General features: G+C 37.0%; 3 protein-coding genes and 1 long non-coding RNA gene across 4 annotated transcripts; 3 read left to right on the forward strand and 1 right to left on the reverse strand.

Moving 5' to 3' along the window:
• The first annotated feature begins 3,021 nt into the window (after nt 1-3,021).
• LOC126616953 (zinc finger protein ZAT3-like) lies at nt 3,022-3,831 on the forward strand. The gene has a single exon (XM_050285058.1). It carries the CDS (start codon nt 3,022-3,024, stop codon nt 3,829-3,831), a length of 810 nt encoding a protein of 269 aa, XP_050141015.1.
• A 5,405-nt stretch (nt 3,832-9,236) lies between these two features.
• LOC126616954 (uncharacterized) lies at nt 9,237-10,769 on the forward strand. Its single transcript, XM_050285059.1, has one exon. It carries the CDS (start codon nt 9,237-9,239, stop codon nt 10,767-10,769), a length of 1,533 nt encoding a protein of 510 aa, XP_050141016.1.
• A 520-nt stretch (nt 10,770-11,289) lies between these two features.
• On the reverse strand, nt 11,290-15,792 carry LOC126615124 (uncharacterized). Its single transcript, XM_050282877.1, has 10 exons — nt 15,475-15,792; nt 14,581-14,611; nt 14,311-14,459; nt 13,943-14,034; nt 13,825-13,832; nt 13,666-13,737; nt 13,384-13,551; nt 13,096-13,191; nt 12,561-12,674; nt 11,290-11,695 (listed from the first exon to the last, which is right to left on the reverse strand). Exons 1-10 carry the CDS (start codon nt 15,492-15,494, stop codon nt 11,582-11,584), a joined length of 864 nt encoding a protein of 287 aa, XP_050138834.1. The 5' UTR covers nt 15,495-15,792; the 3' UTR covers nt 11,290-11,581.
• Nucleotides 15,793-19,051: 3,259 nt separating this feature from the next.
• LOC126615125 (uncharacterized) lies at nt 19,052-22,211 on the forward strand. The gene is made up of 4 exons (XR_007620651.1): nt 19,052-20,267; nt 20,369-20,437; nt 21,187-21,246; nt 22,002-22,211. It is a non-coding gene; the product is annotated as an uncharacterized LOC126615125 (long non-coding RNA).
• The last annotated feature ends 248 nt before the right edge of the window (nt 22,212-22,459 follow it).

A 22,459-nucleotide genomic window follows, 5' to 3' on the forward strand; every position in this document is an offset into this window, starting at 1 on the left:
GTTAACAGGCAAATCTTCCCTGGATGTCATATGATTACTACATCCGCTATCTATGTACCATTCATCACTTTTCTTCTTCATTTCCCCTGAAGGATTAGCATAAAATAGATTTCCAGTTTCCTCTACTTGATTAGCAAAATTCACTTGTTGCACAGCCTTGTTTGTATTGCAGTATCTTGCAATATGACCAATTTTGTTACACTTGTGACACTTGACTTTGTTCTTAACCCAACATTCTCCATAGTGTAATCTATCACAAAATTTACACTTATCTCCAATATTATTAGCATCATTCTTCACAGGAAAACTAGCCTTATTTCCCCATTCAGCCTTGTTTCCCCACTGTTTCCCTTTTGGCTTAAAATTCTTCTGGTGTTTGCTACTGTTTGACTGACTATTAAACCTATTTGATTTTGGTGCAATATTCAAACTAGCAAATGCTTTCTCCATACTACTTTCCCCATGTCTATCAAGCCATTGTTCATAACCCTTTAGGATAGCAACAACATCCTGTGCATCTATGGTGTCTAAGTCCTTAGTATTCTCTATCACAGCTGCAATACTATCATAAGACTTATGTAGACTGATTAACAACTTCTGAACAATTCTTTGATTACTCAAATCTTCACCATAGCTTTTCATTTTATTAATCAGTTCAAACAGTTTAGCAATATACACGGAGAGAGAATCATTATCATTCATGCGAGTATATTCAAAATCTCGCCTAAGACATTGAAGTTTCACAGATCTTACTTGCTTATCACCCACAAATTCTTGTTTCAGAATGTCCCACACCGGCACCTTGGATGATTCCGAGTGCTCTAGCATCCTTGACCACATTCTCACGCATTAGCTGCTTCTCCATCTCCGTGAGCTCTTCCTCCTTCTTCGCCGGAGTTTCGTACCCACTTTCAACCAGATCCCATAATTCGTGTGAACAGAAAATGGTCTTCATTTTGATTAACCAGAAATCAAAATTATCACCATTGAAGACTGGCGCTCTGAGTTCTCCTCCTCCAGATCCAGCCATGTTAGACCCAATCACAGATATGAGCTTGAATCACTGCAATGAGCTTGTTCCTGTGAATTTGAGCTTAACCTTAACAAACATGACGCCCATAAATTTAGACCCAACCTGGCTCTGAGGCCATGTTAGCGATTAGAGAAGAAAAAATGCAGATTTGTTAGACTAGAAGAAGAGCCGAAACAAGGAATTTCGAGCTAAGAAAATTCAAAGGAAGTTACTCTGCAACTTCTTTCATATTTCTGAGAGTGAGCGCACTAAACATATGAGCTCACATACCAACAAAATAACCGTTGGTAAAGAGAGAGAGAGAGAGACAGATCCTCAATTCAATCTCAACCATCCATTTACATTGCTTAGATTAGGAAACTTGTCCACTATCAAGTCCTATGAGACTTAACTAGCACATTACAATTTTATCACTCAATCTCAGCCTATGAGCTAAGACACAACACTAATCAAACTTGTAAACCTCTTTGATCAATTCATCAATTTACACATTAACATTGAGGGGGTAGACAGTGGTGAGAATGTAGGAATTGTGGTTGTGTTTGATGGTGCGTGCGTAAGAAGTATGGAATGAATGGTGGTGTAGAAAAGGAGGAACATATGGGTTTTGATAGTGAGAAAATAGGGCTAGGGTTAGGGTTTGGGTAGGGAGAAGGTGTTTGTTAAAAGAAGGCAACGATTTTTGGAGAACGGCACATTTTTACTTGTCCCTGTTTGTGTGTGTATAGGAATCTGGTAGCAGAAAAGATTTGGGTTTTTTCCTTGTGTAAAAAATGTCAGGTGCCAATTCGACGTCCAACACAGAAAAAAAAAAGAGAAAAGAAACTTGTCAGCGTCGGTATAGTACCGGCCTAACTACTCTATAAAGAATGTTAGATTGGTGTTCGTGAGAAAGAGGAGGGAGAAACAAAGACATAACAAAAACTTAAAAAATAAAAAAGTACTAAAAATTAGATTCAAATAATTATCAAACGGTCCTGCAATTAGTGAATGCCACAGGCATCAAAACACATGAATATTCATCAAGTAAGCAGGAAAGGAAAGGAAAGGAAAGGAAAGGGACATGAAAGAAAAAGGAAAAAGGAAAAATGAGGTTATTTGCATTTACGTATATTTAGCTTGCTTGATATCATAGTCACTCATCCTTGAATTTGACATCAAGGGATAAGATTAAAACACTAAAATCGTATTTATTCATTCTCCGTCCTTGATATCAAATCCAATGGTGAGTGATGATCATACATTCTTTGGTCATCTGATGACCTCGAGAACATCTTTGTTACGATTAATTGGTAATTTTATATAGATCATAGAAGAAAATTTGGCAATTTTATAACTTTGCATGAGGCCTCATTCTGTGTCGGATTGGCCCAGCATATGCAAGCAACTCGTTATAATGATACATGATGTATCATTCTTGTGTTTCAAACACATTAAAAAATCTCAAATATCCCACACGTGACCCACAACCACATTAAACATTTATTGTTGGATCCTCAAATATTTCTTTCCTACCCCAAGTATCCAAGCAAACCCCCTACACAAAGACGTACCCAAAAGATAGTAGCTACTATAAATATCCTTTTGACTTTATCTGGTCAAACACGTTGTATATAACATAACATAACCGGGTTCGTCTTCTCCGAACTTAACCTTTTGTCTTTCTCACTCTACGACTCCTATTTTAAGTTGGAAACTTGAAAATCGATGGATGGACCCACCGAATCCCAGTCCAAATACAAAACGGATTGCCGTTTATTTGGCCGTTACTCTAGTAGCCTTCCCTTATAAATAGCCATCATCTCCCAAACTTTTTAGCAAAACTCATTCGAGCAGAGATCAAGTAATACTTTCAGAAAACGATTCAAATCGTACCTCAAAGTCAAGGTTTAAATTCTTCTCTATGCTCTCTATATTTCTACATCTGCGCCTTCAATCAGTTGCATACTTTGTTTAGGTTCGACTTATTCGAACCTATTCTTTTCGTCATGAAGACCTTTCAACGGAAAATCTTGATAGAATATCTGAATGGTGCTGATGATACCAAGGGTAAAGAACTAGTACTATATAATGGTCATAAAACCCAGGCAGTAGATCGAAGTCGAACATGTAGCGAGTGCGGTATGAGATTTCGGAATGGACAAGCTTTGGGAGGTCACATAAGCATCCACTTTCAACGCCATCTAGGTCCGAAGAACAACAAGAAGTTTAAGGTGAAGCAACAACAATTGTTATTAGAATACCCTTCTTGGAATAACAGTAGGCTCTCATGCCAAGTTTGCAACAAGACTTTCCCATCAATGAAATCCTTGTGTGGCCACATGGGATCGCATCGCCAAAGAGCCCAGTCTCCTCCTCCATCTTCTTCCTTATCTTCAGCTGATCAGTACTCGGACGGTGATAGTTATATTGATTCTGCAAGCAAGCACTACAAGTATGCCAAATCAAAGAAAGGAAAATTCTTAGATGGCTACAAAGGCCATCATGTATGCCCTATTTGCTTAAAGACGTTCCCAACAGGGCAGGCACTTGGCGGCCATAAAAGATCTCACTACTATAAAGGAGGACCAGTTCTAAAAGCTGCAGCAGCAGCTAAAAACAAAGTTGCATCGACCAATGGACTTGAAGATTCAGCTAAAATCAAAGTTGCATCGGCCGATGATCGTGAAGATTGTGTGATCATAGATCCAGGAAGTCAACATTGGACTGATGAAACAATTCACGTTGCAAGTCGTAGAATATTATTAGACTTGGATCTCAACAAACCTCCTAAGGAGGATGATGACGGTTCGAATTAGATTGTATGTCTATATGTGTAGATAGATAGCTTGATTTACTAATTGATTAGTTAGATTTTAGGGGAGCGCAACTGCGCTCCCAATTAATTTTCTTTGGTAATTCACTAACTGTATTTTTTCAAACAAAAAGAAAGAGTAAATAACTAATTTTTTCTCGTAGTTGCGGGAAACAATCATGTCTATGCATCCTGATGTGAGTTTGTTATTTTCCGGTTCCCCTCCTCCCTAACAATTAACTATCTATAAATCACTAACAAATCGCTTCACTAAAGAATTTCTTATTTGTTTTCCCTTTGAGTTAGGATTGCTATTCTGAAACCTTTTAAGCACTATCATCTTATCATCGTTATTAATCGAAATTCAAGAGCTTCTCTCAAACTTCGGATATACTAGAATACTATCTAAGGGTGAACATTTGTGATGTATACCTTTAACTTGTAACTTTCGTTAAATCAATGGCCCACAACAAACTTAAATAGCAATTTTTACAACGTTTTATAAGGAGTTATTGTAGGATCATAATTTTCTAAGCCCATAGTTAGGCGGATCAGAACAGGTGTACCTCAGAAGTCAAGTCATGAACTAAATATCTTCAATCGAGTTGAGCTGCTCAAATGGGTCAGTAATGCCACCACGTGCTGTTGTGCTACGGAAAAGGTATATAGGCGAAGTTCACCAAACTCGATGAGATTGACCATTCTTTTTCAGCAAGACATGAAGACTTGAATCGATTGGGGATCAGACTAGTTTCTTATATTCTTGGAGATTCCTTCAATCTAGGATCCAAAAGACACGAAAACCTGATCCGATTGGGGATCAAACTAGTTTCGTATATTCTTGGAGATTCCTACAATCTAGGATCCAAAAGACACGAAAACCTAATCCGATTGGGGATCAAACTAGTTTCGTATATTCTCAGATATTCCTACAATTTAGAGATTAGCGTGCTCCTTAACTAATCACTCCTAAGAGGACACAATATCTAATACTAAACATTCCCTTGGATTTTCCTTGTTTAATACGGATTCTATATCCAAAAGGTCTCTCATCTAATTAATATAAATATACTTATCTAGAGTTCATCTCTGGTTACGCAATCATCGCATACTCATTATTTTCTTGTTCACGAGTCTTATATTGCTTACTAACTTGACCGTATGATAGCCTTTGGTCGGTACCCCACCAATGCTTAAGGTTAATTGTGGTTGCGAGAGAAATTTTCATTTTTTTTTTTTTAAATAGAGGATGTTAGGATCACCTTTGGGTGAGACTTTAAAAAAGAACTATAAAATTTAGTTTGTGTGTATTAAATTCATTGTCCATGATTTTATTTTGTGAAAGAAACTGAGTTATCTTTTTACTCTTTTTTAGTTAACAAAAATGACTTTATTAATATATAATTAGTTTAGAATAACCATGTTCTAGGAAAAAAACTCAATGGTTAATAAGATACCGGCAATTCTATTAATGAAAAAAAAAAAAGATACCAGCAATTACTATTCTGCGAATCATCAGGACTTCAATTTAATCCTATAATTGAGTGCTGCTATATCAACCAAACAATCAAAGATGCATTAGGTGTCAATTTGTTTTTTCAAGATAATTTACACTAAATTCATTTAAATTACAACAGAATATCTTGGGTGTGAGAATGAACGCTCTTAATCAATTAAACTACGAGTTTACAAGTATCTACTACCTAAACCATGACCAGAAAGAAAGGAAACAATTACCTATTTCAGAATCTGGAGATAAACTCATCGATGATCAATATTACAAAAATCACCCCTGGACTCTGGAGATTGGAGAATGGGATCAATTTCACAAAGGATTGACTATTTGGCAACATAACTATTTGTTTTAAAAATAAATCATCATAATCTGATTTCCATATAACCAAATTAGCCCAAAGATTATAACGACGTTGTTTTTGCTTAGCTATGCAATTAGGCATAGTAATCCATATTGCTCTAGGTGCCTATTTTCCTTGTCCCTTCCATTTTATAATGTTGTAAAATAGTAGAAGCTCTGTCAATATATAAATATGTTAAATACTTTGACGTTGCATGAATGGCCCATTTAATTACCAGGGCCGGTCCACAGATTTTTTAGGCCCGGGCGACGTAAAAAAAAGTGCCCTAACTTCATGTAAGAAAATTATTTATTTTCACAAATAAGACATCGATAAAATTATACTTAGAAAAACACTACAAATTCAATAATTTAGAAACACAGAAAGACTAATTTATTTTGTATTGAGAGAGGGAAACAAAAAAACTTCGGGCTTACAAGTAGATAGATGATGAGTTTTGTTTTCCATCTGAACTTTGAATGTGTTTTTGAATAAATCGTGAGGTGTTTTTTTTTTCTTATTTACTAACCTTGTCAATATGGTACTAAAAAATAATGATGTTCTCGAGTCTTTAATTGATATGTATTATTAATGAATGGGCACTAAATTAAACATTTTGATGACACGTATTATAATTTGGAAATTTGGTCTACGTATTACTCTTTGTTGAAGATTAGACTTGAATTAAAACGAATATTTAAAAATAATAACCCACATAACTAATAGATAGTAACTAAAAATAAATTAACAACCAAACAAAAATTTTAAAAAATTGAAAAGAATAAACATGCACATAGCATTTCAAACTTAGAACCTCTTGTTAATTTTAAACAATAAAAATCATTGTTTCTAATTAAATTTCTTGATCATTTAACCAAATTTTATAAATTTATACTCTTATAAAAAGAAATTTGTAAAAAATGGAGAGTAAATAAGCACACATGGTGTTTTGAACCCAAGACCTTCTCATTATTTTCAAATGACAAACCACAACTTCTAGTTAAATTTCTATGTCTTTGAACCAAATTTTATAAATTTATACTCTTATAAAAACATATATAAATATACCGCCCTAATAATTTTGGTGCCCCTAATTTTTTTGAGCCCCGGAGGGTCGCCCTGCTTGTACTGGGCCTGGGCCGGCCCTGTTAATTACCGATATGTCAACCCATCATTGCTGGTCACTTTAAAAAATTTACTAATAAAATTTTGTCTACCAATAAGAAGTAGCCACATGTGCAACCCATCCCTCCCTCGATACACCAGAGGGACGAAAAATCAAATCCACCCCCCCCCCCCCAAAAAAAATGAAATCACATGTTCACCCTTTCCTTTGGCTACATAACCTTAATTTCATGTCGTCTTGGTATTTTGTCAGTACGTAATTCGTTTGGATTAAAAAAAAAAAAATCTATTGATTAGCTGCACACGAGCTCTACTGATTCAAGTAAAGAAGCATGATATTTCATTCATTGAAAAAAAAAAAAACGTTAAGATACATATTTACAAAATAATGAGCAGACTTCAAGCATTTTGTTGAAAATCAATAGAAACCCCAAGATTGCATAGGTCAATTGTTTGGCCCAAAATATTGGTTTGGGCCGAGATGTATTCTCGGTCAGGAAGGCCTTCCAAAAAGGTTACCGTGGATCGTTTAGTTCATGGGCTTCCTAACCTAGGTCGGTCAAGTCATGCTGCGAGACGAGTGATTGAATCCTGGCGCAATAAGGAGTCTCGGCAAGATATGGATAGAAGTGAATCCGGTTTGATAAAGGACTGGGTTCAAAGTCATAGTGAAAATAGGACCGGTCGACATGGTGTTTGATTAGATGAAGAAATCCTAATCCGAGTAGGGTTTTAATTCGGTCTAGAAAGTACATGGTGCTATAAATAGAAGAGGTTGTGCATCGTTCAAGCCCCCTTCAATTCAACACACAACTGCCCTGCGCAAATTCTCTCAACAACCTTAAGACTTTTTTCTTTTTCTTTTTTTCGCCGACACACCTTCAGTTTGGATAAACAGCACAGTGAAGGCAACCAGTGATATCTTTAGTCGGCATAGATAGCACTGTCACCGTAGAACCAGCCAGTTTCGCAGCATCTTCAATTGGCATAGATAGCACTGCGTCAAGGGTGATTGGTTATCTATCCAAGTCTCGGTCGAAAAGGATTTCTGAATCCTTATTGGTCGAGGTTATCTCATTAGCCTTCTCGGCGAAGTGAGGTGTTACAGTTTATTGAGCTCGGCACATTGCACGCCGAGTTAGTTTATGATTGGATACTCTCAAGTGGGATTTAGAGTTCAGCATTCCGACAGCCGAACCACGTTTATTGTTAAGACATATATCCGCTTTGAGTATTTGTACCCTTACACTTTGGTGTCAATTCGGCGTGAGTTTACTCTGACGAATACCATCACTGTGGCCGAATCTGACGGTGACGATTTGTGAACTTTGTAAGAATAATAGCCTTGTCTTCAGGTTCGAGAACCCAAGAGGCCGAGATGTGTTCCTTCTTCGGTCGCAATCGCAAGACGCAGAAGTCAGCCGCGCACCCAACGCAACATCAACAAATTTTACTCCTCGGCCGAGCTCGGCTGACGAGTTGGCACGCCCCGCATTCAACCGAAGGACGTAGTTAGCTTATAGATTACTCGGCCTGTGCGCCACATAGACTTGATAGTTTTTAGGGTCAACATCAATATAATTATTGAATCTCATTACAATCATGAGAACAAAACTCTTGAATTATATTGAGATAGAGAGCGCAATTTTGGTCCATTAGAATAAACAATAACAATGAAATACGTTATATGATATTATACAAGTATTACTCCAATTATATATGACATTTGGTATATATTATCGTGTTCTAAACACACTGAAAATTTTCTCCAAGCTACATAAAAGAGATATCCGATTGGAGAGTCAACGTGGGACCTTAAAGCAGGTAAGAATCCGATTTGGTAGCAAAGTCAAGCAAATTAGAATTTTCAATTGGACTACACTTTCATAAATAAATAAATAAAAAGGACTAAACTTTGATCAATTAAAGATTAAACAAAAAGTCCTATTTGAACAATTGAACCCCAACGGTTATCTTCCCTAATCAACAATATTTTGTTACCCATTTTACCCCAGCAGATTAATTACAGCAAACTTATCGGATACTCAAACATACTAATCTAGACACAACTCATAATCGGAGGGATCATAATCACAGATTTCAGCCAAACCCCTAAAAGTCACAAATTAAACTCCATATCAATCTTAATTAATTTCCACTAATTAATCGGGACGATTCTGTCACTCCAAAAAAAATAACAAAAAAAGGCAAGGAACTCACAGAAAATCAATTAGGGCTTTGAACCTTTTTGATAGGGTCTAAAAAATTGTGGAGTTTTTTTTTATACAACCAGCTTCTTCTTCTTCATAAGCTTCTCTATCAGTTTAGCTGAAAACAAATTTGGATTGTTTTTCTTTTTTTGATGAAAAACTTCCAAGAGAAAAACAAGGACCTCAAAGAAGATTATGAAGAAGAAGATCAAGAAATCATGGATGATGATGATGTACATGCACAAGAGATTGAAGAACAAGTAGCGCTACGTGGCGATGATTATCATAAGGGTAAACAAGTAGTACTAGACAGTGATGTTCATCATCGAAGTGGAGATCGGGTTTGTGAGCAATGTGGGAAGAGATTTCAAAATGGAAAAGCTTTGGGAGGTCACAGAAAGGTTCATCTCAATCAGTCTCTTCTTCCCAAGAAGAACAAAGCATTGTTTAAGCAGAAGAAGAAACACGGTTCTTCCAAAGGCGGCAGCAGCAGTGAAGTCTCGTGCTACGTTTGCAAAAAGGATTTCCCATCTATCAAATCCTTGCACGGACACATGAGACTCCATCGCGAAAGAGACTGGAAGGGTGTCAGACCTCCTGGGGCTGTTCAGCCTCTTTCCGAAGAAAGTAAATCTTCTTCATACGAAATTGGCTCCGATGATGATTGTGAACATGACGACAATGATGACGGCTATCGTGATAGTAGTTTTTCTGATCACACCATAGATACAGACAATGATGCAGCAATTTTTTTAGTAAACTGGAGGAATATTGAACAAAGACGCAGGATTGCTTACCAAAGAGATCCTAATGGTGAAGACAAAGTTGGTGAATTCGGACTGAAGAAGCTAATAGAAGAGTCACCAGTTGGATACAAAGGTAACCCTTCATCCAAGAACATCAAATTTGATGATGATAGTAAGAAAATTACCATGGAGGGAAGTAAAAGTTTTGGAGGTGCAAAACCCAAAAAAGATTTCAGCTTGTTTGGTCAAACCCACAAGCAAATTTCAAGGAAGCCTCAAGAGTTTAGAGTCACAAGATCAGATGCAACGTTGAGTGACATGAATGTAGACGAATCAGCCGGGTTTAGTAGTAAATATGCAGCTCACCAAGTTAGTGAATCGGCATTGGAGAAGGCAATAGAAGAGTCACCTGGTGGATACAAAGGCAATAAAACTTCGGAGAAAAGTAGGTCTGAGAGTGTGAATTTTGTGCCGAATAAGTTAAGCATTGGAGGTAAAGAAAAGGCTTCTGTGGATGATGATGATGATGGTCACGACGACAACGATGAGAATGTTGATCAGACTAGTTGGAAGGTGAAGCTGAAAAAGGCGATGAAGGAGGTTTCGAAAACAGGTAAAAAACCCACCAAAGACACGGCTTTAAATGATCAAACCCACTACCAGATTTCACGAAGAACTCAGGAATTTGGTGCGAAGTATGCTGAAAGAGAAAATTACAATGGCCCTAGCGCTACCTGTAACCAAGTACTTGAAAGAGCAGAAGAAGCTGAAGCAGTGGAGCACGAGACCAAAGAGTTTGTGTGCAACATCTGCCCCTGCAAGTTCTCAACAGGTCAGGCTCCGGGAGGCCACAAGAGATGTCACAACTATAGAGTACCGGTGGAAGAAGCTCCGGAGACAGCAGAAGTAGCACCGGTGGCTGAAGAAGACGGTGAGATCACTACTGTTCCTGAAAAACTAGACTTGGATCTCAATCAACTTCCTTACGAATCAAACGATGAGTGAAGTGGGAAGAGCTAGTTAACTTGCTTGTTGATACTTGCATTTTATGAATTTCGGGAGAGGTTTCAACTCCTCCAAGTGAATTTGACTGTGATGGTTTATATGATTTGTTTCTCATAGAAAAGAAAGGATCAAGATATTATTGTTCGTCATTTGTTTCTCAAGACATTTTTTTTCCTGAGGGAAGTGATTTTTGCACTCCCTTTTTCTCGTTCTACACTCCTTCCCGTTGTTTCTAGCCTTATGATTAATTAAATCAAAGGTCGTTCTACACTCCTTCCCGTTGTTTCTAGCCTTATGATTAATTAAATCAAAGGAGAATCAACGTGCATAAACAAGGGAGGAGCCCAGAAGTAGAAACTAGGGGTACAAAAATCACTACCCTCCCCCAAATGAAGTTCACAAGTATGTTGCAGCATTCTCAGTATATAAACTTGTTATTTGTAAATGTGGCATATATTTTGGAATGCAACCAAATTATGAATGTGGTGCCTTCCACGGTTCCACCATGCTTGATGCACAATTCTTTCGGAAATTTTCCAAGCTGGGTGACTGGGTGTTCCTTTCTTTGATAATTTATCTGGGTATGTTACATGAAGTGTGCTATACATTCTCTCAAGTTTATGCTGCCAAATCGGCAGGAAAACAACTCCGACCCTGGCATGCCAAATACAATTTCTTCAGCACCCCCGGCAGAGTGTAATACGAAACAGGTGAGGCCTACTGTTCTGTGATGGGCGCCCGTGATTGTTGTTCGAATGCAGCATACGCATAAAAATTTTGCTCCAAGTCAACAGAGTCCATGCTGAGTGGATTTAAGTTGAAAGTTGAGGTCTCTGCCCGCTATAAATTTCTTCGCTTTCAGGTAATAATCTCTGGTCGATATCTTCTCGGCTCTTCACCAAAGTTGGCCGTCCAAGTTCCTGGATCTGTAGCATGGAAAAAGCAGTCGTACATTAAGAACTGATGATGTATAATTGGGACATTGACTTGTACTGCAAGGTTCAGTTTCAAATTAGAACACAAGTCTGCAATTTTCCAAGCATAGAAGACGGGGAATTCGCAGTAACTAACCAGACAGTCATACAAAAACCCACACTCGAAGCAAAGCTGATAATTGTCACTAACTACAAATTTTAATGACTTTTTTTTTGGTAAATTAATTTGAATGACCGGAAACAATGAAAGATTGATTTAAAAAACGGAAGTACACTTTACCTTTCTCCAGTTTGCTGAGAGTTCTAATTTGCTCCCTCAATTTTAATTGAACAACCTTAATCTTAAATTTTAATGTGTCAATCTGGTCCCTCACATGGTGTGGATTGGGAGATTCGGTCAAACATGCAGTGTCAAGTGAAACTGAGATTGTCTGATGTAAAATTCAGTGCTCAATTTTGCCCTAATTAGATTAATAGAATTGGCTAGAGTAAATTACAACAGATTAAAAGAAGAAGGATTGACATCGATCACGTTGTGAAACTATAAGGAATAGACGTTGTGTCATCAATTCCATGTAAGTTCCAATTTTGGTGATCAACTGGAAATTACAAGGTTGACATTAATCAAATTGGCTAGATGCCCCAGAATCCCAGATTGAAACTTTTAGTAAATTGCAGGGAATAGAAATATATATATACTTTGGCTTATGAAAATGTAATTTTCTATCACCAACACATATAGACTAGATGCAACTTTATTTAAAGCTATACAATTTAATGTTGATGCAGATTTCATTTTTTTTTCTTTGGATAGTTAATGAATGTTAAAAGATATGCATTACAAGAACCTTCATACCTCCGAGTTTCTATGTCGTTCACGTTCACGTATCTGTTCAACTGTCATTCCAGACCATTCATCAATCCAAGAAAAGCAATTCCGATGGCTTTCTAGGAAAAGAGCCCTTTCACCCTATAAAAAGTATCCCAATTACAATGACACTGTTAAAAGTATAATAAAAGGTGAACTCCAAGATCTTATAATATGTATAGATGTTCTGAAGATAATCACACACATGGTAAAATCGAAAACCAATATAAAATTAACGTTTCACTCTGCTTAGCATCTTCCTTAGAAAATAAGAAAGAAAATCTCTTTGTTTCCTCCATATCATTATTTTTATTTCCAACTGTAGTAAACATTGCCTCATTCTGCTGCAAAACAAACCTGAACTATGAAAAGAAATCAACTATTTATAAATATAACTTAATGGTTAGTTGGGTGATGCTGCCATTTGTGTAGCTATTGTATTATGGAAGATGGTTGTCATAACCCAAAGATGTGTAACGTATAACAAAAATAATAACTGATAATCAAATCTAAGAGAGACTACCAATAGCAAAGCTCGTTCAAGTTTATTGCCGAAACCCCAATATGGTGCATCAATGGTGACCAGTTTGTAGGCTGTCATAACTGGATCCAACGTGTCCTGAAATTTTAAAAAATAATTAACAGATTAGCCGTTAGACCTAGAAGACAATCCAATCCAAGTCGAATACAAATCAGAGAGTACGATTTTGCAAGACATAATATCCATGTAAAAAGCATTACTAAGCACAGTCAGTAATAGACAATTCATAAATTAATACAAGATTAAACTAATGGTAGGGATTATTCCAACCTGCCAGCCCTCTAAAAGTGGACCACGTCCAGTTTTCGTTGATGTAAATTGGGAAAAGTCGGTGTTGTTAGTGCCAACTATGTGACTCCAGTAATCCCTTGCAGATGAAGCAATATCAACAGTTTCCACATCCCTGGTTGCTAGTTGTGCTTTGCTTAGACCATGAACCTAGGTTGTAGTTAACAAGGGTTCAAAGAGGACGATAAAGACAGTAAATCACCAAATTTTGGCTGCAAACAGAGCCACAAAATAAAAGAACAGAAAACTTTTCTAGAAACTTACATTATCCGAATGGCCATTGTCAGCTCTGTTAACTGTTTCGACGGTCAGCTGAAACTTGGTGAAGTATGGGCACTGCAAAATTCCAAAACATTAATTTCAAAAAAGTTCAAGAATACATGAAGTATCAATTGTTTTCAGAGATGGTCAAAAAAATATTACCTTGATTACTGTCCATTGGCCATCCATTTGAAGTCAACCAAAACCCAAGTCAGAATAAGTTTGCAGTGTGTTTAAAAATAAGATACATGAAAATTGAATTAAAGAAAGAATGGAAAACCTGTCTTGCATCTTGGGTGTGCATTCCAGGCTTCCTCTTGCATGATGAGAGCATCTGCTGGCGCAAAAGTGGCAAGCCAACCAGGAGCTTTGCTGGAATAACAAAATGAATGAATAAGTAACCTTGGAATTCATAAAATACATATCCCAATGAAACGTATAAACAGATGATCCACTTCATGGAAAAGAGAGTAAACAAACAGTACGGCCACCATATACGTAGGAACATAGGTGGTATCGATGCTGTGGTAAAATCAGAACCAAATAATGTACCAAGTAATTTTTTTAACTGAGGAAACAAACTTCAACATCATTAAATAAACAATTTAGCGATAGCAACTTAAACTGACAAATCTGAACTGGTTTTACCTTTGTAAACGATAAATTTTAGAACTGTAGTGACCCTTTCCAAATAAATCATCTTCAAAGGATTTACTTTCTACTATTTCCACCCCTTCGGTACTGTTTGTGTTCTGTTCCTGCATCTTCATGACCATATATGTCTGGGCTACTCGATACTGCAGTTCGAAGTTTGGTTAACAATCACTCCATAGTTCTTTTACAAGTGAAAACTAAACAAAACTAATGCCTGAGAATTTTAGTAGAATACAGAATCATAAGCTCGTTAACTGCATTTACCTCTTCCAACGACATGGGCATGACAATCCGACTTCATGCAAGTCCCCAATTGAAGAAGACAAGAGTTAAGGAAACCTCAATGGAAAGGTGACTTAGTTTTTGTATAGCAAGAGCTGTAAGAGAAAACTCTCCATAGCGGCATAGCCTTTACCAATGTTTCTCAAATGCTACAATGTGCTTCTTGCTGAATAATTTAGTACAAAACTCTCATGAATCTCTTCGCAAACTATTTCGTGTCCAGACTGAATCACTGCTTATATATAAAGACATGATTCCATATAGTCATATAATATGCAGACTATTAAATAAGAGAAAATCACTATATAGTCATACAATATGCAGACTATTAAATAAGAGAAAATCACTACATATATACAAGCACAGATACATATACACTATATATGTGTAAGACTATATATTTAGAAAAAAAATAGAAGCTTTGAATTAGCGTTCAGTTTTTATTAGCCAAATATATAACGAAAAAGAAGAACAGAAAATTTTGAGATTTGAATCCCAAATAAAGAACATAAACCCCAGGATTAACAGAAAAGATTGAAACTTTACCTTACTGTTGTTCATTGTTCTTCATTTTCCTCAGCAAGTAAAGAAAAGGAAATGCTGAATCCTTCAAACCCACAAAAATAAAAATAAAATCCAGAAATGCAGGGTGCAGACGTGTACATTCATTTACCAAACTAACCATAATTTGTGACAGAAAACAAAATTAAAAACCATAATTTGCTCAAGTTTGTGTTAATCCAATACCTACCACCTCAAGTAAAAATCTGTAAAACAACATAAATCAAGTTCAAACAGCATTTTCTCAGCAACCAGATAAAAGGGTAACAAATAAACAATCCAGAAAACACTATTAAGGAAAAATATAAAGGATACAATTCCTTCATCAGAACCATTTCCACCGACTTCAATCTTCAAAATTCGACCAAAACTGTGATCCCCAGCTTCAAATGTGGCACAAAACAGACAGAACCCAGAAAGCAGAAGCAGATTTTGAACCCAAAAAGCAGACGCAGAAGCAGAAGCACAACCAAAATTCAACCCAGACGTGACGTCAGAGGATTATTTGAGCAAGCAGGATTGAAGAAAATATCTTTCTGTTCTTGCCAAGTGCAGGGAAATTAGATGTTTCTTCGTTTCTTTATACCGTTGGCGTTGTAATAAAAAGGCACGTCACGCCACGTCGTCACCAGCTCAACTCCCAGCGCATTTTAGCATGAGTCGAGCCAGGAGACGGAGCCAACGAACGTTGGAAGAGTAGATGCGACTCCCTTCTGACTTCTGACTTTTGTAGGGTTTTTTATTTTATTTTATTTTGGGTTAACGTTTTTTTGGGGTTCCTAGACACGCGTTTTGCAGCTAAGACGACGTCGTTTCCTCCGTAATAAATTAGAAATAGTATATTTTTTATTTTCTTTTATTTTTGTTTGATTGACATTGACACCACATTGCATCGTTCAAACCGGCTGTACTTCCCACTTTATATTTTTTGGGATTTTCTTTTCTTGAAGGAAATTAGAGAGAGATGAAAGATTAGAGGAACGGCAACCGCAAGAAGGATTTGCTTTAATTTTGTTGTTTATATTAAATCCCTAATTATCCGGCAGTGTTGTCACATGCATAATGCATTATTAAGGGGAAAGATTTGTTATGCTTCATTGTGCTCCACCTAAATCTGTCATTGCTATTTGCTAATTTGTCTTAGATTGCAATTTGGCCTCAACAAATGGTCATCCTCCAATAAGGGGAAAGATTTCCTTAGATTTAAGGAGTTTTATCCTTGATTATCTACTTTGTTAAGTGATGAGATCAATATGAGTCCTAGAGGAGGGCTCGTTCTGGTTTAAGTCGATTTCCCAATCAAATCGCAGTCAATCTAATGATATAACGGAACAATCTTGTTCAATTTTCACTAAAACTATGGGCGAAATAGATCCTAACCAAATCATTGTTTGCGGGTTTGTTTGTTCAATTTGGCCTCAAAGTTTGATTTTTTTTTTCTTTGGTTAAACGATTTTATAAAATTGATTTTTTGCAGAAGTAATCTTTACATTTATATTTATAATATAAATTGTTCTGATCATAAGCACCAAAATCTGTGGACGGGCCATGAAGTATTTTGAGGACTAACTCCTCCTTAACTTTGAGGAGCCAAGCTCTTTTTTTAACAAAAATAAAATTATATTTTTAGTATGAAAAGACCATTGTGCCCTTTACTTTGACGAAAAAGAAGACATATTTGACGTATGTACCAGTCATGTAATGCAAAGTTAAGTTGGAAGATGTGAGAAACTAATATAAGAGTTTAAGAACGAAAACTAAACGTGGAGTACAATTCAAGGACCTTTGCTACCACGCACCGTAGAACTAATATCTATCAAACTCACATCATTAGAAAAATAGTGTTATAAAAATTAAACTCAAGGTGCTTGATTCATATAAGTAATAGAAATGAAAGTTAATTTGACGGTTATACAAACAAAAGAAAGAATGAAGGATGCTTAAACTTTGAAAGTTTTTTGTTTATATCCCTGGTATGCTTTAATGAAAATCTCATTTTTCCCAATGAACTTGCAACTGCCTGACTTTTCTACCATTGTTTATGGACAAGGATTGTCTACCCTCCACTTTCGGTGCCCTCTCCGTGCCCTCCTGTTTTGTGTGGTCACGGTTAAGCCACGTCAACATTTTATATTGTTTTTTTATAGATATAATAAGACAAAAATAAATAGTAATATAAAATGTTGACGTAGCTTAACCGTGACCACACAAACAGGAGGGCACGGGGAGGGCACCGAAAGTGGAGGGCAGACAATCCTTGTCCATTGTTTATATCCCTTGTATGCTTTAATTTACTTGGATCTCGTGGAATTAAAGTCAAAAGAGAGAAAATGTCAAGTTTTGAGAAAAATGCCAGTTTCACATCAACCAAGTTTAGGATTGTTTAAGGCTAACTTGATATAATGGTAACACGATATGAAATAATAGAACATCTAAATGTTTCACAAAAATTGAAGTTAAACAAAACCACAAAGATATTCACTGTTTTTCTATTGTTTCTCCTATGTTGAAAATTTTGCATGTTGGAAGATTTTAAAATTTGTGCTTTAAATGATCCATGGATGGAGAGGAACTCCCATGTTAATATGTTGCTATCTCTCAATCTCTCTCGTCACATGGTCATTATGTGACTAGTCATGTGGTCAAAGACACAAGAAGATGGGTATATTGTACACAATAATAGATAGATAGGTTTTTCTCTCATGAATGACCACAATATTGTAAAAGTTAAATCACGGTTAATAAATTTACTGCATTTTTTAATTATTGTAGAGTTGCTTGTAGTTTAGGATTTACTGTTTGAAATTTGAATGATGACATGTTTATGTGTGCCATTTGTCTATCATGGGGCATGTCACTCTTGAGGGGAGAATTTGTTTTGTAACGATTGTATCTCTTGTTGTATCTTTTTCTCTCATCATGTTTATCACGTGATTAAAATGCACTTTACCATTTGTGTCTCTCTTTCACATCACATCATCACATAAGTATGATGTGTTTGTCTTTCTTTATGAATAATAGCTGTTATGGAAAATAAAAACTTTCAATTTTGGGTATGAACTTGGATATCCAATTCCAAATTGTACATAAGCAACTCTTTGTTAGGATACAATTGTAGGAGTATCTACTTGTTAAAGTTAGGGGTGTGATATTCACACACCCTATTTTACTTTTCACATACCCTTCTAGTTTTCGGCCGTTGGATCAGATGAATTGAAGAAAATCAACGGATAGAAATTAATAAGATGTATGTAAGAAGTAAAATATGGTGCATGGATAACACACCCCTAAAGTTATTGTCTATGTTCATAAAGTATTAGCTATCTCCAAATGATTCATTAATTTTTTGACAAAAATAAAAAATAAAAAGTTTGTCAATTTTATATTGTAACACGTGAATTAATAATGATTTAGTCACAATCGTAATAAAAAGGTTGTCCATATGTTAGTCCCTAGCATTTGATTATGGGCTGAGTCGTTGAAAGCCCAAATCCAATAAAAGTTAAAAATCAAAACAAAACATTTAATCTCTACTAATTAATAAAACACTCATTGTTAACCAAAATCTTATGAAATTACCAGTTTAACCTTTTAATTAAAACAGAACATGAATATGAAATATGAGACTGAAATGTAATTTCACATAACCAAATTTTGCTGTATTTTTTCAAAATCTCACCTACCTGTAATCCTAACATATCTCTAACTAAAAAATTAAAATTAAAATTAAAATTCTTCCTCCCACATTCTCTATCACTCTTTTCCTCTTTCCTTCTATTTCAAAAACAAAAATAAAAAATTTTCTCACACACTTTGTGTGTGCCCATATTCTAGTATGATTTGACAAAACAAAAACCCTAAGGGTGCGTTTGTTGCACCGGACTATCTCGGACTGGACTAGCTTAAAGGACTAAGCTGAACTGTCTTGGCATGAACTAAGTAGGACAAGAATAGTGAAGCGTTTGGTGCAATATCGGACTAAGTCACAGACTAAATTATTTTTAGAATCTAAATATTTTTTTTACTACTTTTTAATTATTTTATTACTTTTTTATTTAGATATTTTCATTGACTCACCCTAACTCACCTCCCTTTTCTCTCTTTCGGTCCCTCACCCCATGACCCTATTTCCTTCTCTTTTTCTTTCTCTGCACTTCTATCTCTCTCTCTCCTCAACAATAATCTACAACCTTTCTCTCTCTAAGCTCCGAGAAGGAACCCCCACCATTTCTCTTGATGTTGACCAAATCAACCCTAAAAAATCTGAACCTCGAACCCTTGGGACATGGGGAATCCACCTACGGCGTTGTACGTATCATCGATGCACCATCGGGTGCTCTGCCATTAACGCAGAGGGCTTGAGCTCCCTCAAACTCTATCTCAGGTATGAATTATTTCCCCTCTTGGTTGTGTAAGTTTTAATCTATCTAGAGAGTTCCATAAGCTGCATGATCTCCAGATTTCTCCAAAAAAAAAATCCCTGATCATCGATTTCCCAAAAAAAAAAAACTTGTCCATCAATGGCCTGTAACAAATTCAAGCCTTTTCATTTCGTTTCTTCTTCCCCTGCAATTCTACCAAAAATTGCCAAATGATGCTTGCTTTCTTTGGATCTCGAGAGAGTGGTGTTGGGCTAACAATGTATCTCGCTGAAGTTGGGAGTGGTGGTGTGATGGTGGCTGTCGGTGCTCAAGAAAACAGAGAGCAGAGAGTGGATGAGAGAAGATGAGGACAGACCAGACGAAGTGAAACACCCAAACCCCATTTTTTATTTAAAAATAGTTTTAATTCTTAATTGGTGAGCCCGTGGGGCCCACCTTGTTTTATTTTTATGTTTTCCGGTCTCTCTTCTCTCAGTTCTCTCTTTTCCCTCACCTCTCCCGCAACTCTCTCTCCCGTGTCTCTCTCGGACCTCATCTCTCTCCCTTGCTGCAACCCCTTTTCCCCGAAAAACACCCTCAGCCACGCCATCTGCTGAGGACATCACCATCAAAACCTCTATAGTTTTCTCTCTCCCGTTGTAGAAAGGATGACGGAGTTTCCAGGAGCCTCCGGCGACTTTCGAGGCCATTTCCGGCCAAACCACAGCGATTTGGCCGGCGTGCAAGGTATCAATCTCTTCGTCTCCCTGAGTACTACAACTTTCCTTTTTGTTTCACTCAATTTTGTTGAGTATTGAAGAAGTTATACTCATTTGAATTTTACCCAGTTTCCGGCGACCTCCGAGGCTTTCGAGGCATTTTCCGGCCAAACCATGGCGAGTTAGATGTCGTGTGAGGTACTATTCTCTTCGTCTCTTCGAGGGCTACAACTTTTGTTTTTGTCTCGCTTGAGTTCGTTGAGTAGTGACAAAGTTATAGCCGTTTAAAGTTGGGTGGTTTTCCGGCCGAATTTCCGGCCTTCTTCTTCGGCAAAACCAGGCCTCTCAGGCCGTTTAGAAAACCCCACAGGCCTTAAGCCCGTTATATCTCAGCCCAAAACCCCAGCCCGCATCCTTTTTTTTTTTGTTTATTTGTTTTTAAAAAACCCAAAAGGCCTCGGGCCTTATATATATTTTGGCCTTGGGCCGGTTTAATTCAAAGGGCTTAAAGCCCTGTTTGTTTTTGTGAGGCCTTAAGGCCTTGTGCCTTGTGTGTGTGTGCAGCCCGTGTGTGTGTGTGTGTGTGTGTGTGTGTGTTTGTGGTGTGTGTGTGTGTGTGTTTGGGATTAAGCCCAAACCCCATTTCTTCACCCTAAAGCCTTTTCACCCTAAAACCCTTTTAACCCAAAAACCCTAGGTTTCTAAAACCCAATAAATCCTAATCCTATTTAACCTAAACCCTAATCCGGATTTCAAGCCTAAAACCCGTTAGACCTAAATTGACCGTTAACCTCCAGTCAACGTTGACTTTAGGGTTGACTTTTCGGGTTTTCGTCCGGGACCCTTCTTAGGGTAATTCGACGTTCTGAATCTGGTTCCAATGTCCGTTTTCCCAAATTCAATTGCTATTTTATATTTTTATTTATTGGACTCTTTAATGTGCTTAGGGGCAATTATTGTGACGTTTCCGTCTTCGCTAGTGGCGCAGCTTTTGGCAACTAAGTACTGTGAGTGGACCCCTTCTAAAATTACATGATTTGATAATTTAATTGCATAAATGATTAGCATGCCTACGGATTTATGATTTGATTTATGTGAAGCTTGTTGATTTAATATATTGATTTTCGTCTCGTGTTTTGGTGAGGAAATAAATTGTTAGTCTATATTGAGCTATATTTTAATATATCGTATTTTCTATAAAAACCATGAACTGGTAGACTATCCGATGGATGACGATAGGATGCTAGAACATGTTTTAGAAACCCCTCTTTATAGTATAGACGATGGATGACTTTATACTATGAAGTGGTTAATTATGAGAGGCCGTAAATATTTGTGCGTACCTAGTAGACACTATGCCGCCTGGGGCGAGGATCTGGTGTTGGCATGTAGGCCGGGAGAAATAATCCCTAGCGAAAGGCTGAGGGACACGGAGACAGGCATTGGGCCGGGAGGGAGTTATCTCTGGCTACAAGCACAGAGACTGAGGTGCAGGCATTGGGCCGGGAGTTATATATATTCAATGATCTTTCTAGCAGCACACCGCATTTACGAGACGATTTATGATGCGTTTATTGTTTTGATTTCCGCGATGTGATTTTTGAGATATTTGGCATGCTAGGATTTTTATTAAATCCATCACTTATTATGCTAGTAGTTTTCATTATATAAACTGTGGGGGTTAGTATCTTGATAACTGTTTTATTATTATTATATATATACGAACTTGGTCCACTCACCTTTGTTTTGCGCCCCCATTCAGGACTTAGAATCAAGGCACCTAATCCCGGCGTGAAGGCACTTCCGCAACAGCATCTTCGGATCCTCTCGATGTAGGACCCACTTCTTTATTCATTAAATTTTATCTAAATTCTTTTTAGTGATTAGGTTTAGTTGTATGCTCTGAACGCGTTCCCAAATTGTTAGTTCATTGTATTTCAAATTTCTAACCCTTATTTATTTCTTATTCTTAGCTTTTGTATCAATTAATGGCTTTCATCACTCTCGGGTGTCGGTCAGCACGTGTCTATCCTGGTATTCGGGGAATATCAGGGTCGGGGCGTGTCACGAGAGGCTTAACAGTCCCATGGTCACGGGGTGCTCTCGCTAAGACCTCTTAGCGAGGGAGATAGTCGGAGCGAATCCCCTTTAGTCTCATTAAAGTGAGTCCCAGCAAGTACCAAACACGGGACTGGACTAACCTTTAGTCCAGTCTAGTTA

Source organism: Malus sylvestris, chromosome 3, assembly GCF_916048215.2.
Source record: "Malus sylvestris chromosome 3, drMalSylv7.2, whole genome shotgun sequence".
Lineage (NCBI taxonomy): Eukaryota > Viridiplantae > Streptophyta > Magnoliopsida > Rosales > Rosaceae > Malus > Malus sylvestris.